Source organism: Rhinoderma darwinii, chromosome 3 (genome assembly GCF_050947455.1).
Source record: "Rhinoderma darwinii isolate aRhiDar2 chromosome 3, aRhiDar2.hap1, whole genome shotgun sequence".
NCBI lineage: Eukaryota > Metazoa > Chordata > Amphibia > Anura > Rhinodermatidae > Rhinoderma > Rhinoderma darwinii.
This window is the reverse complement of record NC_134689.1, coordinates 388,117,499-388,140,290: the sequence shown is the minus strand read 5'-3', so window position 1 is coordinate 388,140,290 and position 22,792 is coordinate 388,117,499. Positions and strand designations below refer to the sequence as shown.

General features: G+C 42.8%; 1 protein-coding gene and 1 long non-coding RNA gene across 2 annotated transcripts; one reads left to right on the top strand and one right to left on the bottom strand.

Moving 5' to 3' along the window:
* Positions 1-4,149: 4,149 nt before the first annotated feature.
* LOC142750120 (uncharacterized) lies at positions 4,150-18,762 on the bottom strand. Its single transcript, XR_012882566.1, has 3 exons — positions 18,551-18,762; positions 5,002-5,116; positions 4,150-4,543 (listed from the first exon to the last, which is right to left on the bottom strand). It is a non-coding gene; the product is annotated as an uncharacterized LOC142750120 (long non-coding RNA).
* Positions 17,336-22,546, top strand: NEFM (neurofilament medium chain). The gene is made up of 3 exons (XM_075858938.1): positions 17,336-18,429; positions 19,109-19,233; positions 20,423-22,546. Exons 1-3 carry the CDS (start codon positions 17,392-17,394, stop codon positions 21,996-21,998), a joined length of 2,739 nt encoding a protein of 912 aa, XP_075715053.1. The 5' UTR covers positions 17,336-17,391; the 3' UTR covers positions 21,999-22,546.
* Positions 22,547-22,792: the final 246 nt, after the last annotated feature.

Below are 22,792 nucleotides of genomic sequence, written 5' to 3'. Positions count from 1 at the left end.
ACTTTGAAGGGATTCCACCGTGTCATCCGTCTCAAACGACCTGGACAGGGCATCAGCCCTCACATTCTTGTCAGCGGGACGGTAGTGAAGCACAAATTGGAAACAAGTAAAGAACAGCGACCACCTGGCTTGACAGGGGGTTTAGTCGCTGAGCCGAATGGAGATAGGTGAGGTTCTTGTGGTCGGTGTATATCAGTATGGGGTGAACTGCGCCCTCTAGCAGATGCCTCCACTCCTCCAGAGCCAATTTGATGGCCGGTAACTCCCGATCCCCAATAGAGTAGTTGCGCTCTGCAGAGGAAAAAAGTCTCGAGTAATAGCCACATACTACTGCCTTTCCTTTGAAGCTCCCCTGGAACAGAAGTGCACCTGCACCAACATAGAAGGCATCCACCTCCAATGAGAACTGCCGAGACACGTCAGGATGATGGAGGATCGAGGCTGATGTAAAGGCACTCTTGAGGCTATTAAATGCAGATTCTGCCTCTGGAGTCCACACCTTGGCATTCACACCCTTCTTGGTAAGGGTAAAGATGGGAGCCGTCAGTAATGAGAAGTTTCCCTGATACATCTTTGTGTGGGTGCGACTCTTTTTATTTTCCCCGTTCTCCACCTTGAATTTGGTCTGCGGTTTGTCTGTGCGGTTTAGGTGTATCCATTCTCGGGTATCTATTGCTATGCTCGGTGTGGTGCTGTATGGGTACACTGCTGTTGCTGATCCCTTGCTGATGGCCCCCCCCCCTTTTTTTTATTTTATTTTTTTTTTAAAAATGTATTTATTTTTTTTTTATTTTTTTTATTTCATTTTTTATTGGGGGGGGGTTTGCTCGCTTTATCGGCCTGATTCGTGCTTTCTCTCTGTGACTCGCCTATGTTACTATGCGGTGTATTTGCTGCATTTTTTATTGGATGCTGATGTGCGTACTTTATGGTATGTTTGTGCCTTGGCATCGGCGTCGGTGACTGATGCCGGCGTCTATGTCGTCCTGGCTCTCTACTCTGTGCTGTATGCGCATCCATTTACGGCCTTCGGGCTGTCATTTTCCGATTCTGTTTCCCTTGCTGTATCATAGCATTCAGTTTGGTGCTATGTCGTCTTGCTGGGTTCGGCCGCCTTTGGCTCCCCCCATGTTACTAACGATGCTGTTTGCATCGATCTCTTTGGCTGAGTGGTTACCAGGGGGCCGGCTGATCGAATGGGTGTCTGTTCTAACGTCTTGTGTTTTGATTGGTGCGGCTCGATCACGCCTCCGGCCAGGGAGGTGGGGCTTGATGTGCATAAGATCCCAGTGTTCTGCCGGCGCGTGTTGGGACCGACATCAGATGTCTCATACGTGCCGTAACTGAAATTTAAACAGCATAATACATGCTGACCGGCCCTTTAACAATAAAGATTAATAAGACAAGATATACCCCTGAGGACGCTCCCCTACTTGGTGCAGAAACGTGTTGGGAAGTGGTCTTTTTATATCTGTGGCAGGCAAACCCATTCAAATATTTTGCCAGCACACCTAGCAGCTGTGAATGTGTGGGGTGTTTATTACATGCTAGGCACTTCTATTTTGGTGCTGACTACATGTTCACACCCCGCAAGCTATTGTGTGCAATCCGGATTTGCTTGCCAACGCCTGTAGCTGATTTCTTTGGTAACTTTTGTCCTATATTTTTTAATAATGAATTTTGTTTAATAAAATTAGTTTTAAAACGTTTACACAGGCAGTTCTAAATATAATTCAATACAAGTGAACGTATACCTACCACACCCATATTTTTGTGAATTATAATGAGAAGTTTGGGATAAACTGCCGGTAGAAGTTGGCGAATCCCAAAAAACGCTATATGGACCGCAGGCCCTGAGGACGTGGCCATTCCAGGACGGACTTTACCTTCTCAGGGTCCATCTTGAGACCTTGATCCGAGATTATGTAGCCCAGGAAGGGCAGAGAGTTTTTTTTTCAAAGACGCACTGCTCCAGCTTACCATACAGACGATACTCCCTTAATCGCAGTAGAACTTGACAAACATGCCTCCGATGACTTGTCCGATCTGGAGAGAAAATAAAAATATCGAGATAGACTACAAAGCATGTCGGACCAGTTTAATCGGACAGTCGTAAGACCGTTGTGGAGGAAGCCTCTCAGCCTTCTTTTTGTTAAAGACGTCTGCAAATCGAGAAAAATGAGTAGGCAATCCTGCTAATGACTGAGGCAGAGAAGGCTGGACAGGATGGAACTGTAACAGGCAGCGGCATTTGGGGCCCCATTGGAGAACCTCTCCAGAACTCCAATCCAGGACAGGAGCATGCAGCCGGAGCCAAGGCGGGCCTAGTAGAACCGGATTGATGGATTTAGGCAAGACTAGGAAGGTAATCTGTTCAGTATGAAGACTCCAACTTGGAGGTTCAGCGATTGGTCTCAGACACGATTGGATCGGGCAGAGGAAGACCATTCACAGATGCAACAACCAAAGACATCTCCAGAGGAACAGTGGGCAACTGAAGCTGGTCCAGTAGGTCTTGCTGGATGAAGTTTGTCCTGAGTCCAGAAAGTCAGAAACCCGGTGCGTCTTCTTGTCTGACACTGTGGTCACAGAAATGGTCAGTTTAGAAGATAATTTTTTATTTAGTGCCATTCCGCCTTGGGTTGTCTCTCCAACCAACCCTAGGCACTGGGGTCTCTTTGGCTTCTAGGTACACAAACGCACAACATGGCCTCCGAGGCTGCAATACAGACAAAGTCATGAAGTGGGTCTGCGTTGTTTCTCCTGGGTAGTCAATTCGGCCCGGTCCACCTGCATAGGCTCCTCTGGTGGGACGACTGAAGAGAACAGTAGGGATTGCTGGAAAGTAAAAGCCAGCCTAGGAAATCCTCTCTCCCGGTGAACCTCTTGGGAACACTCCCGGATCCTCATGTCAACCCAGGTGGCTAGTAGAATGAGATCGACCAGGGTAGGTGGCAGATCACGAGCAACAAGCTCATCTTTAAGACGACAGTTCCTGCCAGAATGTAGCCACCACGGCCTCGTTTTTCCAGGTTAGTTCTGCCGCCAGGGTACGGAACTGAATGGCATACTCTCCCTCGTGTAGGGTCAGCAGGGATGCAGCAGCAGAAGAAACTCTCCCATGTTCTATAAATATAGAACGGAAAGTTGGTAAAAAATACTGCAAGTCAAGAGTCTCTAGTCCCTGATATTCCCAAAGGGGGTTTGCCCATGCCAGGGCTTTGCCAGTAAGGAGAGAGCTTATGAAGGCGATCCTTGCGTCATCAGAGGGGAAGGCCTTGGCATGTAGTCTGAATTGGATCTGGCACTGATTCAGAAATCCCCTGCTGGACCTCGTGTCTCCATCATAGCGAGGAGGTAGCGGCAGGAAGCATCGGGGGACGGCACTGGTACTGACAGGAGGTGCAGCAGGAATAGGTGCGGTGACGACTGTGGCTTGTGCATCTAGCCAATTTGCAATTCACCGCCAGGAGGAGTTGGTCTTGCCATGACTGAAGGTCTTGCATCTCTGCCTGCATGGCTTGTGTCATCGTCAAGGTCTCAGGTTAACCAGCGGGGTCCATGGCCTGAGCGTACTGTTGCACCAGACGTGGCGGATGACAGCAGGTGCAGTAGGATGCGACTCCACTCACTAACAGCCTCAGGAACAATACCACAGCACGGGATACAGGAGACAGGCTAAAGCTGCATCACATATGCTACACTGAGACTCTGCAGAGTATGTATACAAGTTCTTAGTCACTAATCTATCACTTGTTGCAAGTACAGTGTGATGAGACTCCATCTCCTCTGCAAAGCCAGAAGCATGATAAGAAGTGTAGGCTGCATTTGGGGAACCACATCAGGGGGAAAGATGGAACCAAGATGGCCGACAACACATAAATTACATATAAACTAAAACAGGTATATACATGACATACACAGGAGCCTCTACATTATTCTTTAATAATAGCCTAGGCTGCACTATATAGGCAAAAATTGCTAGAGTGCTTCTATAAGGCCACATCTTTGCTTACCAAAACCCCAAAATTGGGATTGGAAATATTCAGGTTTAGCAGAGGTTTCCTTCCAAATAACCTTATCACTAGACATAATTATTTTAATAATTATTATTATTATTATTATATTTTTTTATTATTTGCTGTGGTTTTAGTATTTATTTATTGTCATATACTTCCAGGACGCTGCACATGTGAAGTAGAATGAGATTACAGAATACAGAGAAGGAGAGGGTCCAGAAAGTTGGGCGGTAGAATGGTGTTATTATGGTGTGCATGGAGAGTAGGTTATGACTGGTATTAAAAGGTTTTTAGGTTCTTTTTAAAGACCTGGAGAGTAGGAAAGAGTCTGATACATAGCTAATGCAGAGATAGCTCCTCGGCCACATAAGATGACACTAGTTATATAAATGGCACATGGTAAGCGTGTCTCCTTGTTACAGATGTTGCATTTGGGCCCAGACGGTTTAAGTTATGTCTCTCAGTATTTTAGCGAAGCTGAAATTCACGGGAAAAGTCTTCTCACATTCTCACCTCCAGGACACCTGGAGAGGAGAGAAGAAGGTCTTGTAAAAAGCGGAGGTTACCATGCGGTGGTACCTGGAGATAAGCTGCCAGGTTAAGAAGCCTGTAGTATGTCATTATGCAACTGTATAACACACTGGGTAATATGTAAAGCAGAGAAGTCTCTATACAGTGGTCAATGGATCTATCCAATGTACACAATAATAATTTGGCACAGGCATTATTAAATCCTTTAGATATATACTCCACAATCTTACCCTCTTGAGGATAGTAGATCAATTCATTACATAACCCCCCCATCCCCCTCACATCAAGAAGAACAGAGAATTACATGGACTTGGGGGTATTGTGCTATTGTCCATTCCTTCCAGACAGGAGTAGCTGCAGAAGATTTCATCTAGCATTCAACGCAAAAAACACTGTCCACTATAAAAACACAATGCTATCAGTACCCGGGACTGAGCCTTCAAGGACAAACCTCTGAGAGCCAGGAACATCTCTGGAAATGTTGCTCCCAGGGAAATCAATTCTCTTGATGACAAATCACTTTTTCCAGAGATCGCACCATCAGCCGGAGTCGGGTCAATTCTTTCCTAAAATGAGCATAATGGTTTTAGAGGACACACATGCTTGTGTTTGTTGTCAGAGGAAACTTACGTGGTAACAGTGGGCAAATTTATAACATTTTACTCACTGGTTACATTAAAAAATTGATCTAGATCGCATTCTTAGGCTCTGTGCACATCACGTTTTGGCCCTACGTTTAGCATGTATGTTGGGAAACCTGAACGTCAAGCATGTCCATAGGGCTCCATGAGCCCGATGGAGGTCAAAAGAGCGTTCTTTTGACCTCCGTCCGGCTGGTATATGTCGATTATACCTTTTTTTTTAAAGGATGTAATAGCATAGTAGACTTCACTTTTCCATCCTGAGGGATCCCTCAAAAAAACATATAAGTTTTTTTAACATGGGAGTCTATAGGTGACATATGCCACTGTATGGAATATGTCACAGGAGTGCATTTATCGTACACATCATGGGTTTTCCAGTAGCATGCCATGAGGTATACATTAAACAGATACTATTATAGTCTACGGGTGACGTATGCGTTACACCGATGCCTAATAGTGGCATCCGTCAACCATAGACTAAAATTGTATCTGTGGAACGTATACAGCACGTCATGAAAAGGGTCATGGGAGTTCATTACATAGACGTTTAATGTACACCATTAAAATCTATGGTGACGAATGCCATTGTTAAGCCATCCGTCCCAGCCTAAGTTTATCGAATACGTCGGGAGCTTTTCCTGGCGCATACGTTACACATAGGCCACAAACGTGATGTGCATAGAGTCTAACTTTAATTCCAGTCTAATTTTGAAGATGAATGTTTCTGGTTAATAGTTTTTGGCACCAGTCCCTAGGCGGAGGCTTCTATATTGAAAACCAAGATGATCTACTTGGAGAAAGCATTCTCTAGAATGATGTGAGGAAATAATGACATCTACAGGCTGAGTAGCTATAATTTATAGGACCTAAAGGGACGTAGTTATGGGGGATGCAGGGGTAGGAGCCACACCCAAGTCTCTGAGCCCCCTCAGGAACATCTGACACATAAGAAGACACCAGTATTATAAATGGCCCATGGTAGGTGGGGGGGGGGGGCTTTTATAGATTTTGCATTGGGACCCGAGATCTTATGCCTCTGGAGAAGGGTATGTGGTCTTCGGTGTGTTGCCGCAGTGAATGGCCTGTCAGTGGTCATTATAACAACATTAGTGATGAGAATGGATTTTTCTGTGGGTGTACAGAGTATTATTGGATATTATTGATCATACTGCAGATTTGGAAAAGAAAAGGGGATAGTGTCTCCTCTGCTTCTTTTTCTTTAAAATACCCCAGGAATTGTGTGCACAATGATTTGTCAATGTAAAGTGATGAGGAGATCCTGGTATACTGCGGAGCTATGAGGGGATGAAATCATATAGTTCAGATGCTTCACAAACACATGGCCAATACAAAAACTATATAGTATAGAGCAGTATATATATATATATATATATATATATACACACTACCGTTCAAAAGTTTGGGGTCACTTAGAAATTTCCTTATTTTTTAAAGAAAAGCACAGCTTTTTTCAATGAAGAGAACATTAAATTAATCAGAAATACACTCTATACATTGTTAATGTGCTAAATGACTATTCTAGCTGCAAACGTCTGTTTTTTAATGCAATATCTACATAGGTGTATAGAGGCCCATTTCCAGAAACCATCACTCCAGTGTTCTAATGGTACATTGTGTTTGCTAACTGTGTTAGAAGGCTAATGGATGATTAGAAAACACTTGAAAACCCTTGTGCAATTATGTTAGCACCGCTGTAAACAGTTTTGCTGTTTAGAGGAGCTATAAAACTGACCTTCCTTTGAGCTAGTTGAGAATCTGGAGCATTACATTTGTGGGTTCGATTAAACTCTCAAAATGGCTAGAAAAAGAGAGCTTTCATGTGAAACTCGACAGTCTATTCTTGTTCTTAGAAATGAAGGCTATTCCATGCGAGAAATTGCCAAGAAACTGAAGATTTCCTACAACGGTGTGTACTACTCCCTTCAGAGGACAGCACAAACAGGCTCTAACCAGAGTAGAAAGAGAAGTGGGAGGCCCCGCTGCACAACTGAGCAACAAGACAAGTACATTAGAGTCTCTAGTTTGAGAAATAGACGCCTCACAAGTCCTCAACTGGCAGCTTCATTAAATAGTACTCGCAAAACGCCAGTGTCAACGTCTACAGTGAAGAGGCGACTCCGGGATGCTGGCCTTCAGGGCAGAGTGGCAAAGAAAAAGCCATATCTGAGACTGGCTTATAAAAGGAAAAGATTAATATGGGCAAAAGCACACAGACATTGGACAGAGGAGGATTGGAAAAAAGAACATTTGTGAGATGCACAACAACTGAAAAGATGCTGGAAGAGTGCCTGACGCCATCTGTCAAGCATGGTGGAGGTAATGTGATGGTCTGGGGTTGCTTTGGTGCCGGTAAAGTGGGAGATTTGTACAAGGTAAAAGGGATTATGAATAAGGAAGGCTATCACTCCATTTTGCAACGCCATGCCATACCCTGTGGACAGCGCTTGATTGGAGCCAATTTCATCCTACAACAGGACAATGACCCAAAGCACACCTCCAAATTATGCAAGAACTATTTAGGGAAGAAGCCGGCAGCTGGTATTCTATCTGTAATGGAGTGGCCAGCGCAGTCACCAGATCTCAACCCCATAGAGCTGTTGTGGGAGCAGCTTGACCGTATGGTACGCAAGAAGTGCCCATCAAGCCAATCCAACTTGTGGGAGGGGCTTCTGGAAGCATGGGGTGAAATTTCTCCCGATTACCTCAGCAAATGAAGAGCTAGAATGCCAAAGGTCTGCAATGCTGTAATTGCTGCAAATGGAGCGTTCCAAGACGAAAGCAAAGTTTGAAGGAGAAAATTATTATTTGAAATAAAAATCATTATTTCTAACCTTGTCAATGTCTTGACTATATTTTCTAGTCATTTTGCAACTCATTTGATAAATATAAGTGTGAGTTTTCATGGAAAACACAAAATTGTCTGGGTGACCCCAAACTTTTTATACATATATAATATATATATACTGCTCTATACTATATAGTTTTTATATATATTTAGCCTTTTCTGGTCTATGCCACAATCTCCGATTGAGGCACTTCCAATAGCGGCAATACATCTTAAAGTTGTATTCCCATCTGAGACATTTTTTACATATAAACAGTATATGACCTAAATGTCTGATAGTGGGGGTTTCACTTTTGGGACACCCCCTTTATTAGAAAATAGCTAAATATTTTACAACTCTCCATAAACTACAATGGTGAGAGCAGCATGCATGATCGGCCACCTATCCACCACATCTTCTCCTCTCTGGAGTGCTGCACAGGAGATCAGTGGACCCCCATTCTCCCAATATGGAACCTCCAGCTATTACATATTTATGGCACATCCTGTGGCGATGCCATAACTATCTCAGATGGGAATATCCCTTTTAAGGAGGAACTCTTATTTCTCCTGGCATGTCTATTTTAGTAAATACTTGTAATCTTTACATAGATCCCTACGTTGCGCCGTTCCTCTGTTATTCCTCATAGAAATTTATGAATAAATTGACAACTGGGCATTTGGACAATGTCAGACTGTGTAGGGACACACCCCCAGCTGGTAACACCCAGTTGTCAATTTATTGATAAATTTATAAGAGGAATAACAGAGGAACAGAACAATGTGGAGTTGCAAGAAAAGATGTTCCAAAATTGTTATTTCATGGGGAATACAATTAATTACAAAAATAAACATGTCAGGAGAAGTGACACTGGGGAATATCTGTTGCACTGTCTTTTCTGTACCTGCTCCCACTATGTGCACTATTCTGTCATAATAATATAATATAAATACTATCTGTATGTGTATATATATATGTATATGAGAAAGCATATCTATAAATTTGCCATACCAATAAATAAGCCACTGGAAAGGATTAGATACAGCAGCTCAGTAGACAGTATCAAATACGATAGTCTTAGATACAGAGCCTCAGCAGACAGTATCACACATGAAAGAATTAGATACAGCAGCTCAGCAGACAATATCAGATATGGGAGGCTTAGATACAACGGCTTATCAGACAGTATACAACATGATAGGCTTAGATACAGGGCCTCGGCAGACAGTATGACACATGATAGGCTTAGATACAGGGCCCCAGTGGACAGTATCCCACATGATAGGCTTAGATACATGGCTCAGCAGACATTATCACACATAATGGGCTCTGTGACATAGTTCTTGGGCTTGCAGTGGTCGCAGCTCTGACCGGGCCCTGAAGCCAAGTCTCCCCCCCCCCCCCCCCCACCATGTCTGTCAACAGTTAATATAGTATTTGGGGTCTTTTAATTGCCAATAGGTGAGAATACATGAGCCCCTGTTACTACAGTAACATCTCCATATACTCTACCTCCCCACTCCTGAATCGGGGCTTCTTTAGGTCCTGAATGGCATCAGGACCCAGCGCTGCGTCCAGTGCCAAAGATCACCCTACTCAGGAGCGAGGAAGATAACTATATGGAGGAGTTACTGTAGTAAAGGGGGCTCGTGTAGTCTCACCTATTGGACACTACATAGACTCCAATCACTACAGTAAGTGTTCATAGAAGTGGTGTGGGGCGCCATGGGCCCGCCTGTCTTCAAAGCCCGGTCACAACTGTCACAACCGGTCACAACCTACAACTGTGACCGCTGCGACTTCTATAGCCGCCCCGCTGCTCCAACCTATTTAGCTATTAGACCGGTGTACGACACGTGAGCCTCAGTAAATCTCCCTCTTTGTGTTTGGATTTGTGCTTTTAAGTGAAAGTCGCCTTTAACTATGATTTAGAGATCTGAGTTGGCCCCGGTAACTAAAACGCTAATGATCGGGGCTTCTGAATTAATAGACCGTGAGCATAGACAGGGTTAAATATCGATTAACTTTCCCTTTTGCAAATTGATCCTGTTGAACCACTACCCAGAGCTGAGCAAACGGAAAACGCCCCCTCCTCGGCAAACCATAGTCCTATCCCCAGTGGTCCTATTCAGGGCCCCCACCCCCCACCATGTGGTCGGCCTCTTAAGCATTTCACTGCAATAATAAGGTAATGCAGAAGCTTCAGGATCCCGGGATAAAAGGCTGATTCATTGACATGCCAACACCCTGACAATCTGTCACTGTCGCAGCCCAATGCCTCACCCTTTACTTGTCTTGGACATTTCTTAATGCAGGGTAGGGATCAGTGCCAGCGCTCTGCTTCATGAAGACGTCTCCTAGCTGCAGAACTGGCTGATCCTCGCGGTGAATGCAGATATACCCCCTGCAGATTTTAGGATATCTTGATCTTGCTGCATTAGATTTTGACATATCATACTGTACCTCTCCTCTACTGCTCGCCGTACTTGATAAGGATGTTCTTGGACTCGTTCATCAAGAATAACATTTGCTGGAATAATAATGTAGTCTTCACTTGAATGATGTATATAGGGGGTGTAGTCTAGTATTAGGTAACACTCGGCGATGGATGGTACAGATCAGGGTGTGGTACAGGGGTGACGTAGTCCCACTATAAATATTGGGGTTTATTTACTTTTGTTGCTGCACCGTTTTTTTGGGCGCAAATCAATTTGGAGAAATGTATTAATGATTTGCACAAAAGAGCAGATGTATTCGCCTGACTAGAAATGTTTCAAAAGTGTCTAGAAAAAAATTGCGCCAAAATTCTGCCAACAATTTTGCCACAAAAAAAAAGGCGGCAACTAGAAGGTGTTATAAGGAAGAGAAAAGTGGCTAACATATCTCGCAAAACGTACCAAATTTATCAAACCGTGTGCGCTGTGATAAATTTGGCGCATCTTCTGACTGCCTGGTCTCAGTTTGTGCTGTGTAAATATCAGACGGCTATTGGTAATCTGCCCCATTGTGATGTTTCACATCCCTCATTCCAAGGCCATGGCGTAACTATAGGAGGTGCAGAGATCGCAGTTACAAGTGCGGTCTGGAGCCCAAAAAGTCTTGCGCCCTCATATGAGAAAACTAGTATTATTACAGAAGGGGGAGAGGGGTTACATATTTTTGCATTGATTAGTAAATTTAAATTATGCCACTGGTTGGGCCTGTTCAACCCCCACCTTCTTACTAAGCCTAATGTGAGAATAGTGTTTCACTAATTTTGGTGTCTGTAGAGAGGGGGAGACTATTAAATGTCCCTCCACACCACCTATAGGGAAGGGCATGTCAGACACACTTAAAGGGGTTGTCCACTTAAGCAAATTAATGTTATTATTTGTATAATTAAAAGTCATACATTTTTCCAATATACTTGCTGCATTCATTTCTCATGGTTTTCAAGATCTCTGCTTGTTGTGATTCAGTAGTAACATTTATTGTTTACTTCCAGTGGATAAAATACTGTCCATGGTCATGTGATGGACATACAGGTGCATGGCTCGTTATAGGGTCATGTGATGGACACAGATTCTGTGATCGTTAGTAGACACAGCTCTGATACACCTACTGTAACGAGCCGTGCACCTGTGCGTCCATCACATGACCATGGACAGAATTTTATCCACTAAGAGTAAACAATAAATGTTACTACTAAATCACAACAAGCAGAAAATGAAAACCAATATCTTTTATATACCCATACAAGAGACAGAAGATAGAATGCCATAGATGCGGACCACTTCACTTCTATGGCAGCAAAGCCCCTTCTCTGAGCAATTTCTGGAAGGATCTCTAAAGATCCTTTCTGTTCAGGGTTCCGTCCCCATTCTACGGTGTTAAAGGAGCCATATAATACATTGGCGGCCTAGGTAGTTCTGGCACTTTGGATGGTTTGGTTGGTGTGTAAGTGGGTAGAATAGTGAGGGGGCTGATATGGGTGCTGCCAATCGAGTTTCTGATTAGAGGTTGGGTAACTCCATAAGTATTTCAGTATGAGCCCTCACGTCTCATGGCATGGCCTTGTTTTCATTATCAATCATATATAAAATGTGGTCTACATCGCCGCTTTTATTTTCAAAGAGACCATTGACAAGGCATGGCCGCATTCATAGACTGTGAACAGTGGCACACGGAGTCCCTACACGTCCGTACTACAGACCCTTAGGCACACCATGTGCCACTGTATGGTGCCTCACAGAGTGTTATCCCCTGAGAGCAACACATCTAGGGGGGGGGGGATCCTTTTTGTGCCTCTGCATAAAATTGGAGGTACAGTATGGGGCATAAAGTAGGCTATGTGAACCATATAGCATATTGACCATAATACGGCCATATACATGACCCAGGGCATATACCCTAGTACTAAATTCTTCCACTCCAATACAAGATGAGAAATACTGTACAAGTCACTACTACCACTGAGTAATTGTCTAAATGTTGGTACTCCCATAAGGAAAAATATATATTTTTCCCATTACGCTGCAACTTTGGTTCTTCACCGGTGGTACGGATTTGCCAGTGGGTACATGCCATGTCTCTAGGGGGTACTTAAACTTTCCTAATGTTAGCTGTATTATATAATAATTCCTAATAACATGGATTAAACCCAAAGAATAAATTGACTGCTGCTATAATGTGCGTTGATGCTATTAGTTTTAGAAATGTCCATGCTTGTATTGCCATTTGCTATCTTAAAATGAGATCTACCATAATCTATATAACGTTGCATACTCATTACACCACATTACTATATACCCATCGCATTGTGTAAATTATAGCCGTGCCCAGTAAACACTACCAACAATGACTACCTTCTAATAATAGGATCTTGGCGCTGTGTTGAACTGCTGAGTGTCTTTATGAGGCTTCTCTGTCATTCTGCTGAGTATCAGTCTCAAGTCTAATTAAAGATTAAAATACATAAAGGAAGGAAAAGTCGTTTTTTACTATGATCTGATTTCGAGACGTCAGCAGAGTTGACCTTATCTTCCTTTACATCTTATAGGTAAATCCATTCGACCTTTACAATACTTTCTTCTTAAGTGTCCGGTCCTTGCTGCCCGCAGCAGCTGGTTGTAGTGCCAATATGACTGCAGTAAAGTCAGAAGTGGTTGCAGTAACATCATCTGCAATGTAGTCAAGACTTGGCATCATGCACAGTAAAGCAAACATAATCAGAGATGGTTATTTTCAGCATTAAAAAATGATTATATTATATTTTAATAGAATTTCTGTGATTAAAAAACACTATATGCAGATGCAATAAATCAATAGGTCACCGCGGATCACAGTACCACTAAGTTATCAGGATACTTGCTCAATACTGAAAAAATCTAAGACATATCATAGATCAGTGATAGGCAGCTGGTGGCCAAGAGAGCTAACCTTGTAGCCCCTTGCCGTCTTCTTCCATCTATGTACATACAGATGTAGCCATCTCTATCTTGACTCTTAACGCATTAAATACACAGTGGCAAGAAACTTTATCTTGACTTTTTCAATGACTTTTCAATGTCCTTTGTTGTGTGATATCACAGTCAAGATAAACTTGACTACATCTGTATATACAAGCTGTATGCCTACATACATAGACTTGTGTATGTACACAAGACAGTAGGGACTGCAGCTGCTTACTGTTTGTATAGTAAAATATATTATCTTCAGCATGTTACGACTCATACAAGATTCTGCAGGGCGGTAGATGGGGTGTGCGCTATTCCGAACTAAGGGGGTAAGGTACAAAGCAAGGCATGGGCCTCTATCTTGCTATGCCCCACTGAGGGAAATTCACGCCAGTTAGGAGCTGGTGTAGGTTTCCACTATTCTTAACTCCAGTTTTATGGCGTAAATTATAATAAATCTGTTGGGCCACTGTGGCCATGCCCGTTTTGGGAAGTCACGCACTCTTTTCACAAAGTGGCGAGTGCGGCATCTTTTTGGCGACTTTTGACAAAGGATGATAAATTTCCACCAAGGTCTTTGAGCCAGTGATTTTGATTGCAGAGTGAAGCAATAACCAATATTCCAAGAAAGACTCTATCAGACAATTCAAATATTGGCCATCACCTAATAAAAGGGTTGAAAATTGTAGATTTGAAGTCTGCAGTGAGAAATTGTAAATCGAACTAGGTGGAAACTGACAGCTCTTCTAAGAGATCGGACCATACATTTGCCAAGGCGATTATAGGCAATTGTCTTTTTCACCGTTCCTTTAGTGTGGCTTACTGCAATAGAATACAGTCCAGGGCATATGTACCATAGCGGCAGACCATGCAGATGTTATAGGGACCTTGGATAGAAGGGGCCCAAATATTAGTCCCATTCCCTTTGCTAATAGGTGACGAGTACTCCTGTAGGACTGTCCTCTGCAGAGGAACTGAAACCAAAGGGGTGAAAAATTGGCCCAAGGGTCATGAAAAGATTAGGGAAAGGACATGGAGGGGAAGCAAACATCAGACCTTTCTGTCCAGGGTGTCAATATGGGGTCGGTTTGATGTTTAGTATGGGGCTACCCCTTTTCTATGTATGCTACTGAAGATAATACAGTGGCTTACTAGTTGCAGAAATTGATATCATCCACTAGGGTGCCACCACAAAGGTTGAACTTGATGGACCTACGTAACACGTTTCGGAGCAGGACCTGCTTCTTCTCCATACACAGTTGTGTCTGAAAAAGGAGCAGGTCCTGCTCTCAAATGTGTTACATGAATGAAGTATTCTATTAGGAAGATTCTAGTCTTCATTTACAAGCGGATTATATCCATTTTTCTACTGTACATCCGGTAAGACACCGGCAGCAACTTCTCCACTACTTTAGTGACAATCCTTGATATGTCCACCAAGAAAACATTCTTCCACTGAGAAATTCCTAAATATGTTAAAATAAGACCTAAGATGAATGGTTATTGCATCTTATTATTACACTATGGACTGTTGGATGCCATAACTAGAGGTGAGTCACACATTGATAAATACGTGAGTCACGAGAACTTCCCTACTTTGCTTTTACTTTCCATGAATTTTCAAGCCAAAAGCCTTTTACAAGAGCTCATTTGTATAGTGCCTGCTCTCGAAAGGACAAGTCCTCATAAAAAATCATCATGGACTACAGGATATACCCTATAATAAACCACGGCATACTAAGCTATCAAGGTAAGTACTCTCAGAGAGACTGAAGGCTACGATTGTTCCTTGACCGACCACTTATGGATTAGTAAGGTCAAATTTATGTCTATCCTAAAAATCAGCCATATTCAGAGATGGTCAGCAGCAATCGTATAGGGAAGTGTTTAACAGACAATCAAATCTTTTTTTTCTATATTATTTATGATGTATGTGAAAATGCTGCATATATTATATACTAATGGGAACCATGAAGTGGACTATAGATATAAGGCTGCCCTATGTATTAGATGATCGTCAGATGTGAGTTTGACTGGCTTGCAAATAATTCCTGAAAGTAATTTTATGATGTTCCCCACGTGGTGACCCCTAAAATTGATAGAGGTTTCCATTTACAACTAACGGAAGGTTCTTGGCAAGTATGAGCTATATGTCTAGCACTGGAATATAAAAAAAAGGTTGAGAACCCCAAGTCTAAAAAGATGTGAGCCATAAAATGCTACTTAAAGGGGGCAGTCTGCTCGGAACAGTTCCTTTTAGTTAGTCCCAGTAATAAACTGTGATCTATTTGGAAACCTAGCAGCAAGTGTTAAATTTCCAGGCAGTGTCACCAGAGGAAAAATGTTACATTACACAGTTGTCATTAACATCAATGGGCTGTTCATTTAATGCATTTAGTGCCAGGTCTTTCAGAATGCGAGACACTCTTTGCAGCCTCTCTGGCTAAGAGGTGAGGGTCCTGAAACAGCCCTTCCCCCCTCTATTAACTCAAAATTCCCTGGTAGAGTATTTGAAAGCTGGGAATCCAAAACCAGACAGTCCCTTTACTGTAAAGTGTAAAGCTTGTAGAAGATCAGTTAATATCAACTATATGCAGGCGGATATGTATATATATATATATATATATGTGTGTGTGTGTGTGTGTGTGTGTGTGTGTGTGTGTATATATATATTTATATATATATATATATATCTATATATATATATATATATATATATATATATATATATATATACATATATATGCAAACTCCTGGAATTAGAGATATGCTAAATAATGTAGGGTTTGTGTGGGTTGGATATTGAAAAATACTACAGTCTGTCCCTGGCTGCTAACATAGAACACTATATATATATATATACTTAATTACAGATAAAACTTTATTATTCATGTCTATTAAAATTGCTAAACCTGACTATTTTATATTGGATTTTTCCCAGACTTTGTATGTACAATGGACTAATATAACTGAATAATGTTATTTTATATCATACATTGCGGCAAATGAAGAGATCCTTCGAGTTTTACTTATGATTATTTTTCTGCAAGGTTGCCAGATGCAAGGACAATTTAGCAAATCGTGTATAGTCATTGTCTAAACTGATAGGAACATATTTAGGTTGTGCAGGAATAAATGGATGCAGGAGGCAATAATACCAGCATATGGGTGGCCTCATGATACTAGTTTACATGGGTGGGGGTGCTGAAGACTAGGACATAAGACATCTCTGTACAGAACACCCACAGCTTGTGTTCAGAGTATCAGCGAACACACTGCTGCAGTTTCCAGATCAATAGTTGCCAATTGTGTAAGAGATTATAAGAAAGAATCCCTGCAATACATGAACAATGTGACTGGAGAAATCTCAGCGTCGCTGTCCATGGTGCTGAACTCTGTCATTGACCATAGCCAACATGCAAACAGCCTGCACACAGTCACATTCAGTCTAAACCACATAAACTAGTATAAAATGACTTGTTTTATACAAAGAAACATATAAAATTTGCATCGGCATCTATGCTAGGCATTATGCAATGTGTATATAAAGGTATATGCTTTGTAAAGTAATGATAGTATGGATTGTATGAAGATATAGCCATCCTATGAACGGCAGCGGAAATCCTTAAGTGAGTCCTATGTTAGAGAATAGCTGGAGAGAAGATTTCTTCCTCTGATCTCCTTCCAGTACTGCTCTATGCTGCACACTGAAAGGGGGGAGGGGTAGGCACTGCACTAAACCAAGGAAAGCTCGACCCACGTGTAGAGCAAGAGCAACCCCTCCCATGCCAAAGCAGATCAATCAGGGAGCAGAGAGCCGGTTCCTGCCGTGTTAGCTGATCTTCCCTGTGTATATAAAGGGCAGGCGAGAGCAAATTCTGCGCTGTGAGCCACACACACTAGAAAGTCTTCCAGCATGAGCTACTCTCTGGAAACATTAGGTAGCCCCTCTTATAGGAAGATGGCTGAGATCAGGACCAGCTATTCGAGGACAAGCAGTTCCCCGTCCAGCGGTTTTAGGTCTCAGAGCTGGTCCAGAAGCAGCCCTAGCACCATCTCCTCCTCCTATAAGAGAAGCAACCTGGCAGCGCCCAGAGGGTACAGCTCCAGTGACAGTTTGGATCTTAGTCAGTCCTCTGGCTACAATGGTGACTTCAAACAAGTCCGGTCCAGTGAGAAGGAACAGTTACAAGGACTCAATGATCGTTTTGCTGGTTACATCGAGAAAGTCCATTACCTGGAGCAGCAGAATAAGGAGATTGAAGCAGAAATTCAGGCCCTAAGGCAAAAACAGAGTGGATACAGCCATCTGGGTGAGGTCTATGAACAAGAACTTAGAGAGTTGAGGTCTAACTTGGAGCATGTCAACCATGACAAAGCTCAGGTGCTTTTAGACTCTGAACACCTTGAGGAAGACCTCCAGAGGCTAAAAGACAGGTATGATGAAGAAGTCCGGATTAGGGATGATACAGAGTCCACTATTAGGGTGATGAAGAAGGACATTGATGACACCTCCTTGGTAAAGGTAGAGTTGGATAAGAAGGTGCAGTCCTTGCAAGAAGAGATCTCCTTCCTCAAGAACAACCATGAAGAAGAAGTAGGTGAGCTGCTAGCCCAAATCCAGGCCTCACATATCACAGTAGAAAGGAAGGACTTCCAGAAGACAGATTTGGCCTCTGCCTTGAGGGAAATCCGCTCCCAGCTAGAAGGGCACTCCAACAACAACATGGTCCAGACGGAGGAAGTCTTTAAAAATAGGTACGTCAAGCTAACCGAGGCTGCAGAACAGAACAAAGAAGCCATCAGGTCTGCCAAAGACGAGATCACAGAATACAGAAGACAACTACAAAGCAAAACTGTAGAGCTGGAGTCTGTTAAAGGAACCAAAGAGTCACTGGAGAGACAATTGAATGACATCGAGGAGAGACACAACCATGACTTGACCAGTTACCAGGTAAGTGAACTCATTTACTAAGTTGGGGACTGGGAAGGAGCTGTCCAGGGTGCTAACATGTATTGAAGAAGTTCTAGATGCCCTGATCTGTGACATTTGTAGAAAGTTGACAATCACTTACCTTCTATTCATCAGATGCTGTGATTTTTCCAGGGTCCTAGGGTGGGTCGCATTTGTGTTGGTCCAGGGTCCTATGGGTGTGTCTCATGGGTTGTGGGTGACAAGAGGGTGCAGGGCTTACAAGTTCTGCATTAACACGTGTTGGGGGTGTGGTGCAGTTTGACTTAATGACGCAGTGTGGTTCCTTCTATAGGGGAGTGGCGCAGTGTGAGGGGAAAGTGACGCAGTATGGCTGTTCCTTATAGAGGGTGTGGCGCGATGACAATGCATGTCTGCAAGTACTGTGTGCAGGGGTGGGGGCAGGGCGCAGCTCATTGATATGTATCTCGGTGGGACAGAATAAATAAGCGCCTGTTCAGATTTTGCTGCAGTGAGTTTGTGTAATTAGGCATCTAATACAGGAGGTGTGGCTGGTGTGTGGTGCAATATGACAGTGCCAATGTATACAGTTGGTGCAATGTGAAAGCTGATGAGATAGATGTCACTGTAGGTCATATGACAGCTCAGCATTAAATCACTGTCTTCCGAGTCTTAATCCTTGGGTTTCTTCCTCCTGTAGGAAACCATCCAACAGCTGGACAATGAGCTGAGAGGAACAAAATGGGAGATGTCCCGTCACCTGAGAGAATACCAGGATCTGCTCAATGTCAAGATGGCTCTGGATATAGAAATTGCTGCATACAGGTACAAGGGCAGAGCCAGCAGAATATTAATAGCACTGCAGCGACTGCAGCTAGACGAAGGATGAGAAAACTTTCACATCCTAGAGTATAGGAGGAAAATTAAACGCAATAGCAGCCAATATAAAAGCATACAATCAACAGAATGCAGAAAAGTCCGAAAAATATTATCCCAATATACCAGTATTATCCCAGATGCCCAGTGCGGGCAAATTACTAGTATGAAGAAGCAAACAAGCAAGATGAGCACAAACAAGGGGTCCCCATTTATACATAATCCTAGTTTTTACACAATAGGATGTCTATATTTTCATGAAATAACACATATGAAGGTTAAAAGTTTGAAAGTCGCACCCACACCTAAAAATATCATGCTGGGTATCAAAAACGAAAATCTACAGTCGGGAGTAGACAGTCAGAACTATCATGGGGACATAACTCAATTGAATACAATCTATACAAGAAAGACATGGCCATATACTTATAACATTTCACAACTGTTTTATACCATGGAGTGAATGTATAAGTAATGTGCAGTACATTGGAGTCTAGTAAAGCCAAAGATTCCATTAACAAACTTGAGATGTAGAAGAGCTGAGTTTGTTATTGGCAATGCTCATGTAGATACCTAAAATTTGTTATCAGTGACTTAGCTTAACTCAGTAAGGTATGACAAAAGAAATAGTTCAATGATAAATTCAGCTCTACTACATCCGTATGATTCATTGCTATTGGTTTACATTCGTTTTAATAGTTATCATATAATTGCGGCACGTTCATTGAACACATGGCAGCTCAAGTTGTTAAATAAGTCATAGTCATATTATGGAGCTCTTACAAGTGACCTGCAAAGGTTTAGGAGGTTGTACCTATTTCATTTATTGTTATAGTAATACTAAATAACTAAATTCCCTGTAATACTAAAGAAATGAAGTACTTTGTAGTATAGTGTTTTACACCCTTTATACTATTCAGTTTCAGCAGTTAAAGGAACATTACACATAAGACTAATACACTGTGCTATGCCTAGATCAGGGCTTGAGGGGGCGGAGCTTGACACAGGGAAGTCACGCATCTCCCCCTCAGGCCCCTGCTTTAGGAATGGCATAATTATCATCTGGTGGTTTCCTTTTAGATGATATGTCAGAAGGTTTGAGTAGTAGTTATAACAATTCATTTTCTTTTCTCTACAGAAAACTTCTTGAGGGAGAAGAAACCCGCTTCTGCTCATTCTCTAGCCTCCCTTCAGGACCTTCAGCTCCACACAGACAGACACCTATTACAATAACCTCTAGCAGGGTACAGCAGTCACGAGCAGAGCCTCCTAGAGTCAAAGTGCAGCACAAGTTTGTTGAGGAGATCATTGAAGAAACCAAAGTTGAAGATGAAAGGTCAGATATGGAAGCAGCATTGGCTGCCATGGCAGAAGAGTTTGCATCAGGGCTTATGGAGGAAGAAGAGCAACAGGCAGATGAAGGTGAGGAGGAAAAAGAAGAGGAGGTAGAGGGTGAGATTGAAGAGGAGATTGTAGCTGCTGTAGAATCTACTGTACAGGCAGCAGCTCCTGGGGAGGAAGAAGAGGAAGAGGAAAAACTAGAGGATGTAGAGGAAGAAGAGGGGGAAAAGGAAGATGAAGAAGCAGAAGAGGAAGGTGAAAAGGGTGAGGAGGAAGAAGAGGAGGAGGGAGATAAAGCAGAGGAAGAAGTAGAAGAGGAGCGGGAAAAAGAGGAAGGTGAAGAGACAGTAGAAGGGGAAGCAGAACAGGAGGAAGAAGTTAAAGCAGAGGAAGGGGAAGAGGAAGGAGAGGGAAAGACTGAAGAAGATGAAGGTGAACAGGGGGAAGATGAGGGAGAGGAAGAGGAAGGAGCAGAAGAAGCAAAGGTAGAAGGTGGGGAGGAAGAAGCAGATGAAGAAGCTGGAAAAGAAGGAGAAGAGGGTGAAACAGAGGAGGCAGAAGGTGATGAAGAAGGAGCTGAGGAAGAGGCTGCTGAGGAGACACAAGAGGATGAAGTAGTAGAGGAGCCTATTTTAGAAACTAAGATTGTAAGGGTAAAAGCAGTCGTGCAGGAGGTAGCAGTAGAAAAGACCCAAAAAGAAGCTGAAGAGGAGGAAGAGGGTGGTGATGATGAAGGGGGAGAGAAGGGAGGGGAAGAAACAGAGGAAAATGCTGAAGAAGAGGAAGGAGAGCAGCAAGAAGAGAAAGCAGAAACAGATGAGGAGAAAGAAAAGGAAGAAGTAGAGGAAGGAGATGGCAAAGAAGAGGAAGAAGCTGGAGAGGATAAAGAAGCTGAAACAGAAGAGGAAAAGGCAGAGTCCCCAGAAGAGAAAAGTGTGGAGGAGATCATCCCTGTATCTAAAGCAGCTTCTGTGGGCACAGAGAAAGAGGAAGAAAAAGAACCGGAAGAAGAAGAGGAAGAAGAAGCTAGCAGCCCGAGGGATGATGGGAAGGAAGATACTGCAGTAAATGGAGATGTACATGATGAAAAGGAAGACAGTGAGGAAAAAGGTGTAGTCATCAATGGTCTCGATGACAGCCCCTCAGAGGACAAAGACAGCACGAAGAGCCAGCAAACTGTTGTCATCACCAAAAAGATTGAGACCACAACCAGTGAAGGTGAAGATGGTACCAAATACATTACTAAGTCTGTGACAGTCACCCAGAAAGTGGAGGGACATGAAGAACCAATTAAGGAGAAGTCCGTGTCCACAAAGAAGGTGGAAAAAGTCACTTCACATGCAGTGGTTAAGGAAGTCGCTGAAGATAAGTGAAGATAAAATAACAGCAATTCCAGCAAGCAGCAGGACTGAAAAGCCATAAGATAAACTGCATGTAAAGTGACAGCTTCTAATGGGCTTATAGCAGAAGGGGTTCTCTCGTGGGGTGGGGGCTCCAGACACCGTATTATTACCTGTGCAATACTCGGGGCGGGGAAATGCATGCAAGCTACAGATGTGTCCCTCCCACACAACTTGGGGAATTCACAAACAAAAAAATACAAAAAAAAAATTCAACCCACTGCATGATTTGTCAAAGAAAGAACAGAGATGAGGGTTTCCTAAGTTGCTGTGGGTCTGGGTCATCCTTGAGAGTCCTGAGATGAAATATGCAAAGAACCAACTGAGCCAAAAAAGAGGGAGGGAGGGGACCATGAAACGGATGTTTTCTCGCCTTAATAAAAGAAACCTATCCTTAGGTTTACCTCACTGGTGCATTTAATAGACTGCAGGTCATGGGAGAACCTGGGTGAGTTTAAACACAACTTGCTGTCAGTTTATGTCAAAGCAAAACCTTGCTCAATAAAAGATCATATTGAAAATTCTTGACTTGCGTCTTATTGTAACTGGATTTTGCCAACGAATACGATGGATACAAATGTGTATGATGTGTAGCTTTATAGACTGATCTAATGACAATGTAACCTTGAAGTCACGTCCATATGTACATATTAATTTAAAGGGTTGACTTCAGTGTCAGACCTCATGCACATGGCCGTATTATGGCTCTGTACAACATCCCACTGGTTCAGAGCCATAATAGCAAGGCAACAAGTAAAGGAAAAGAA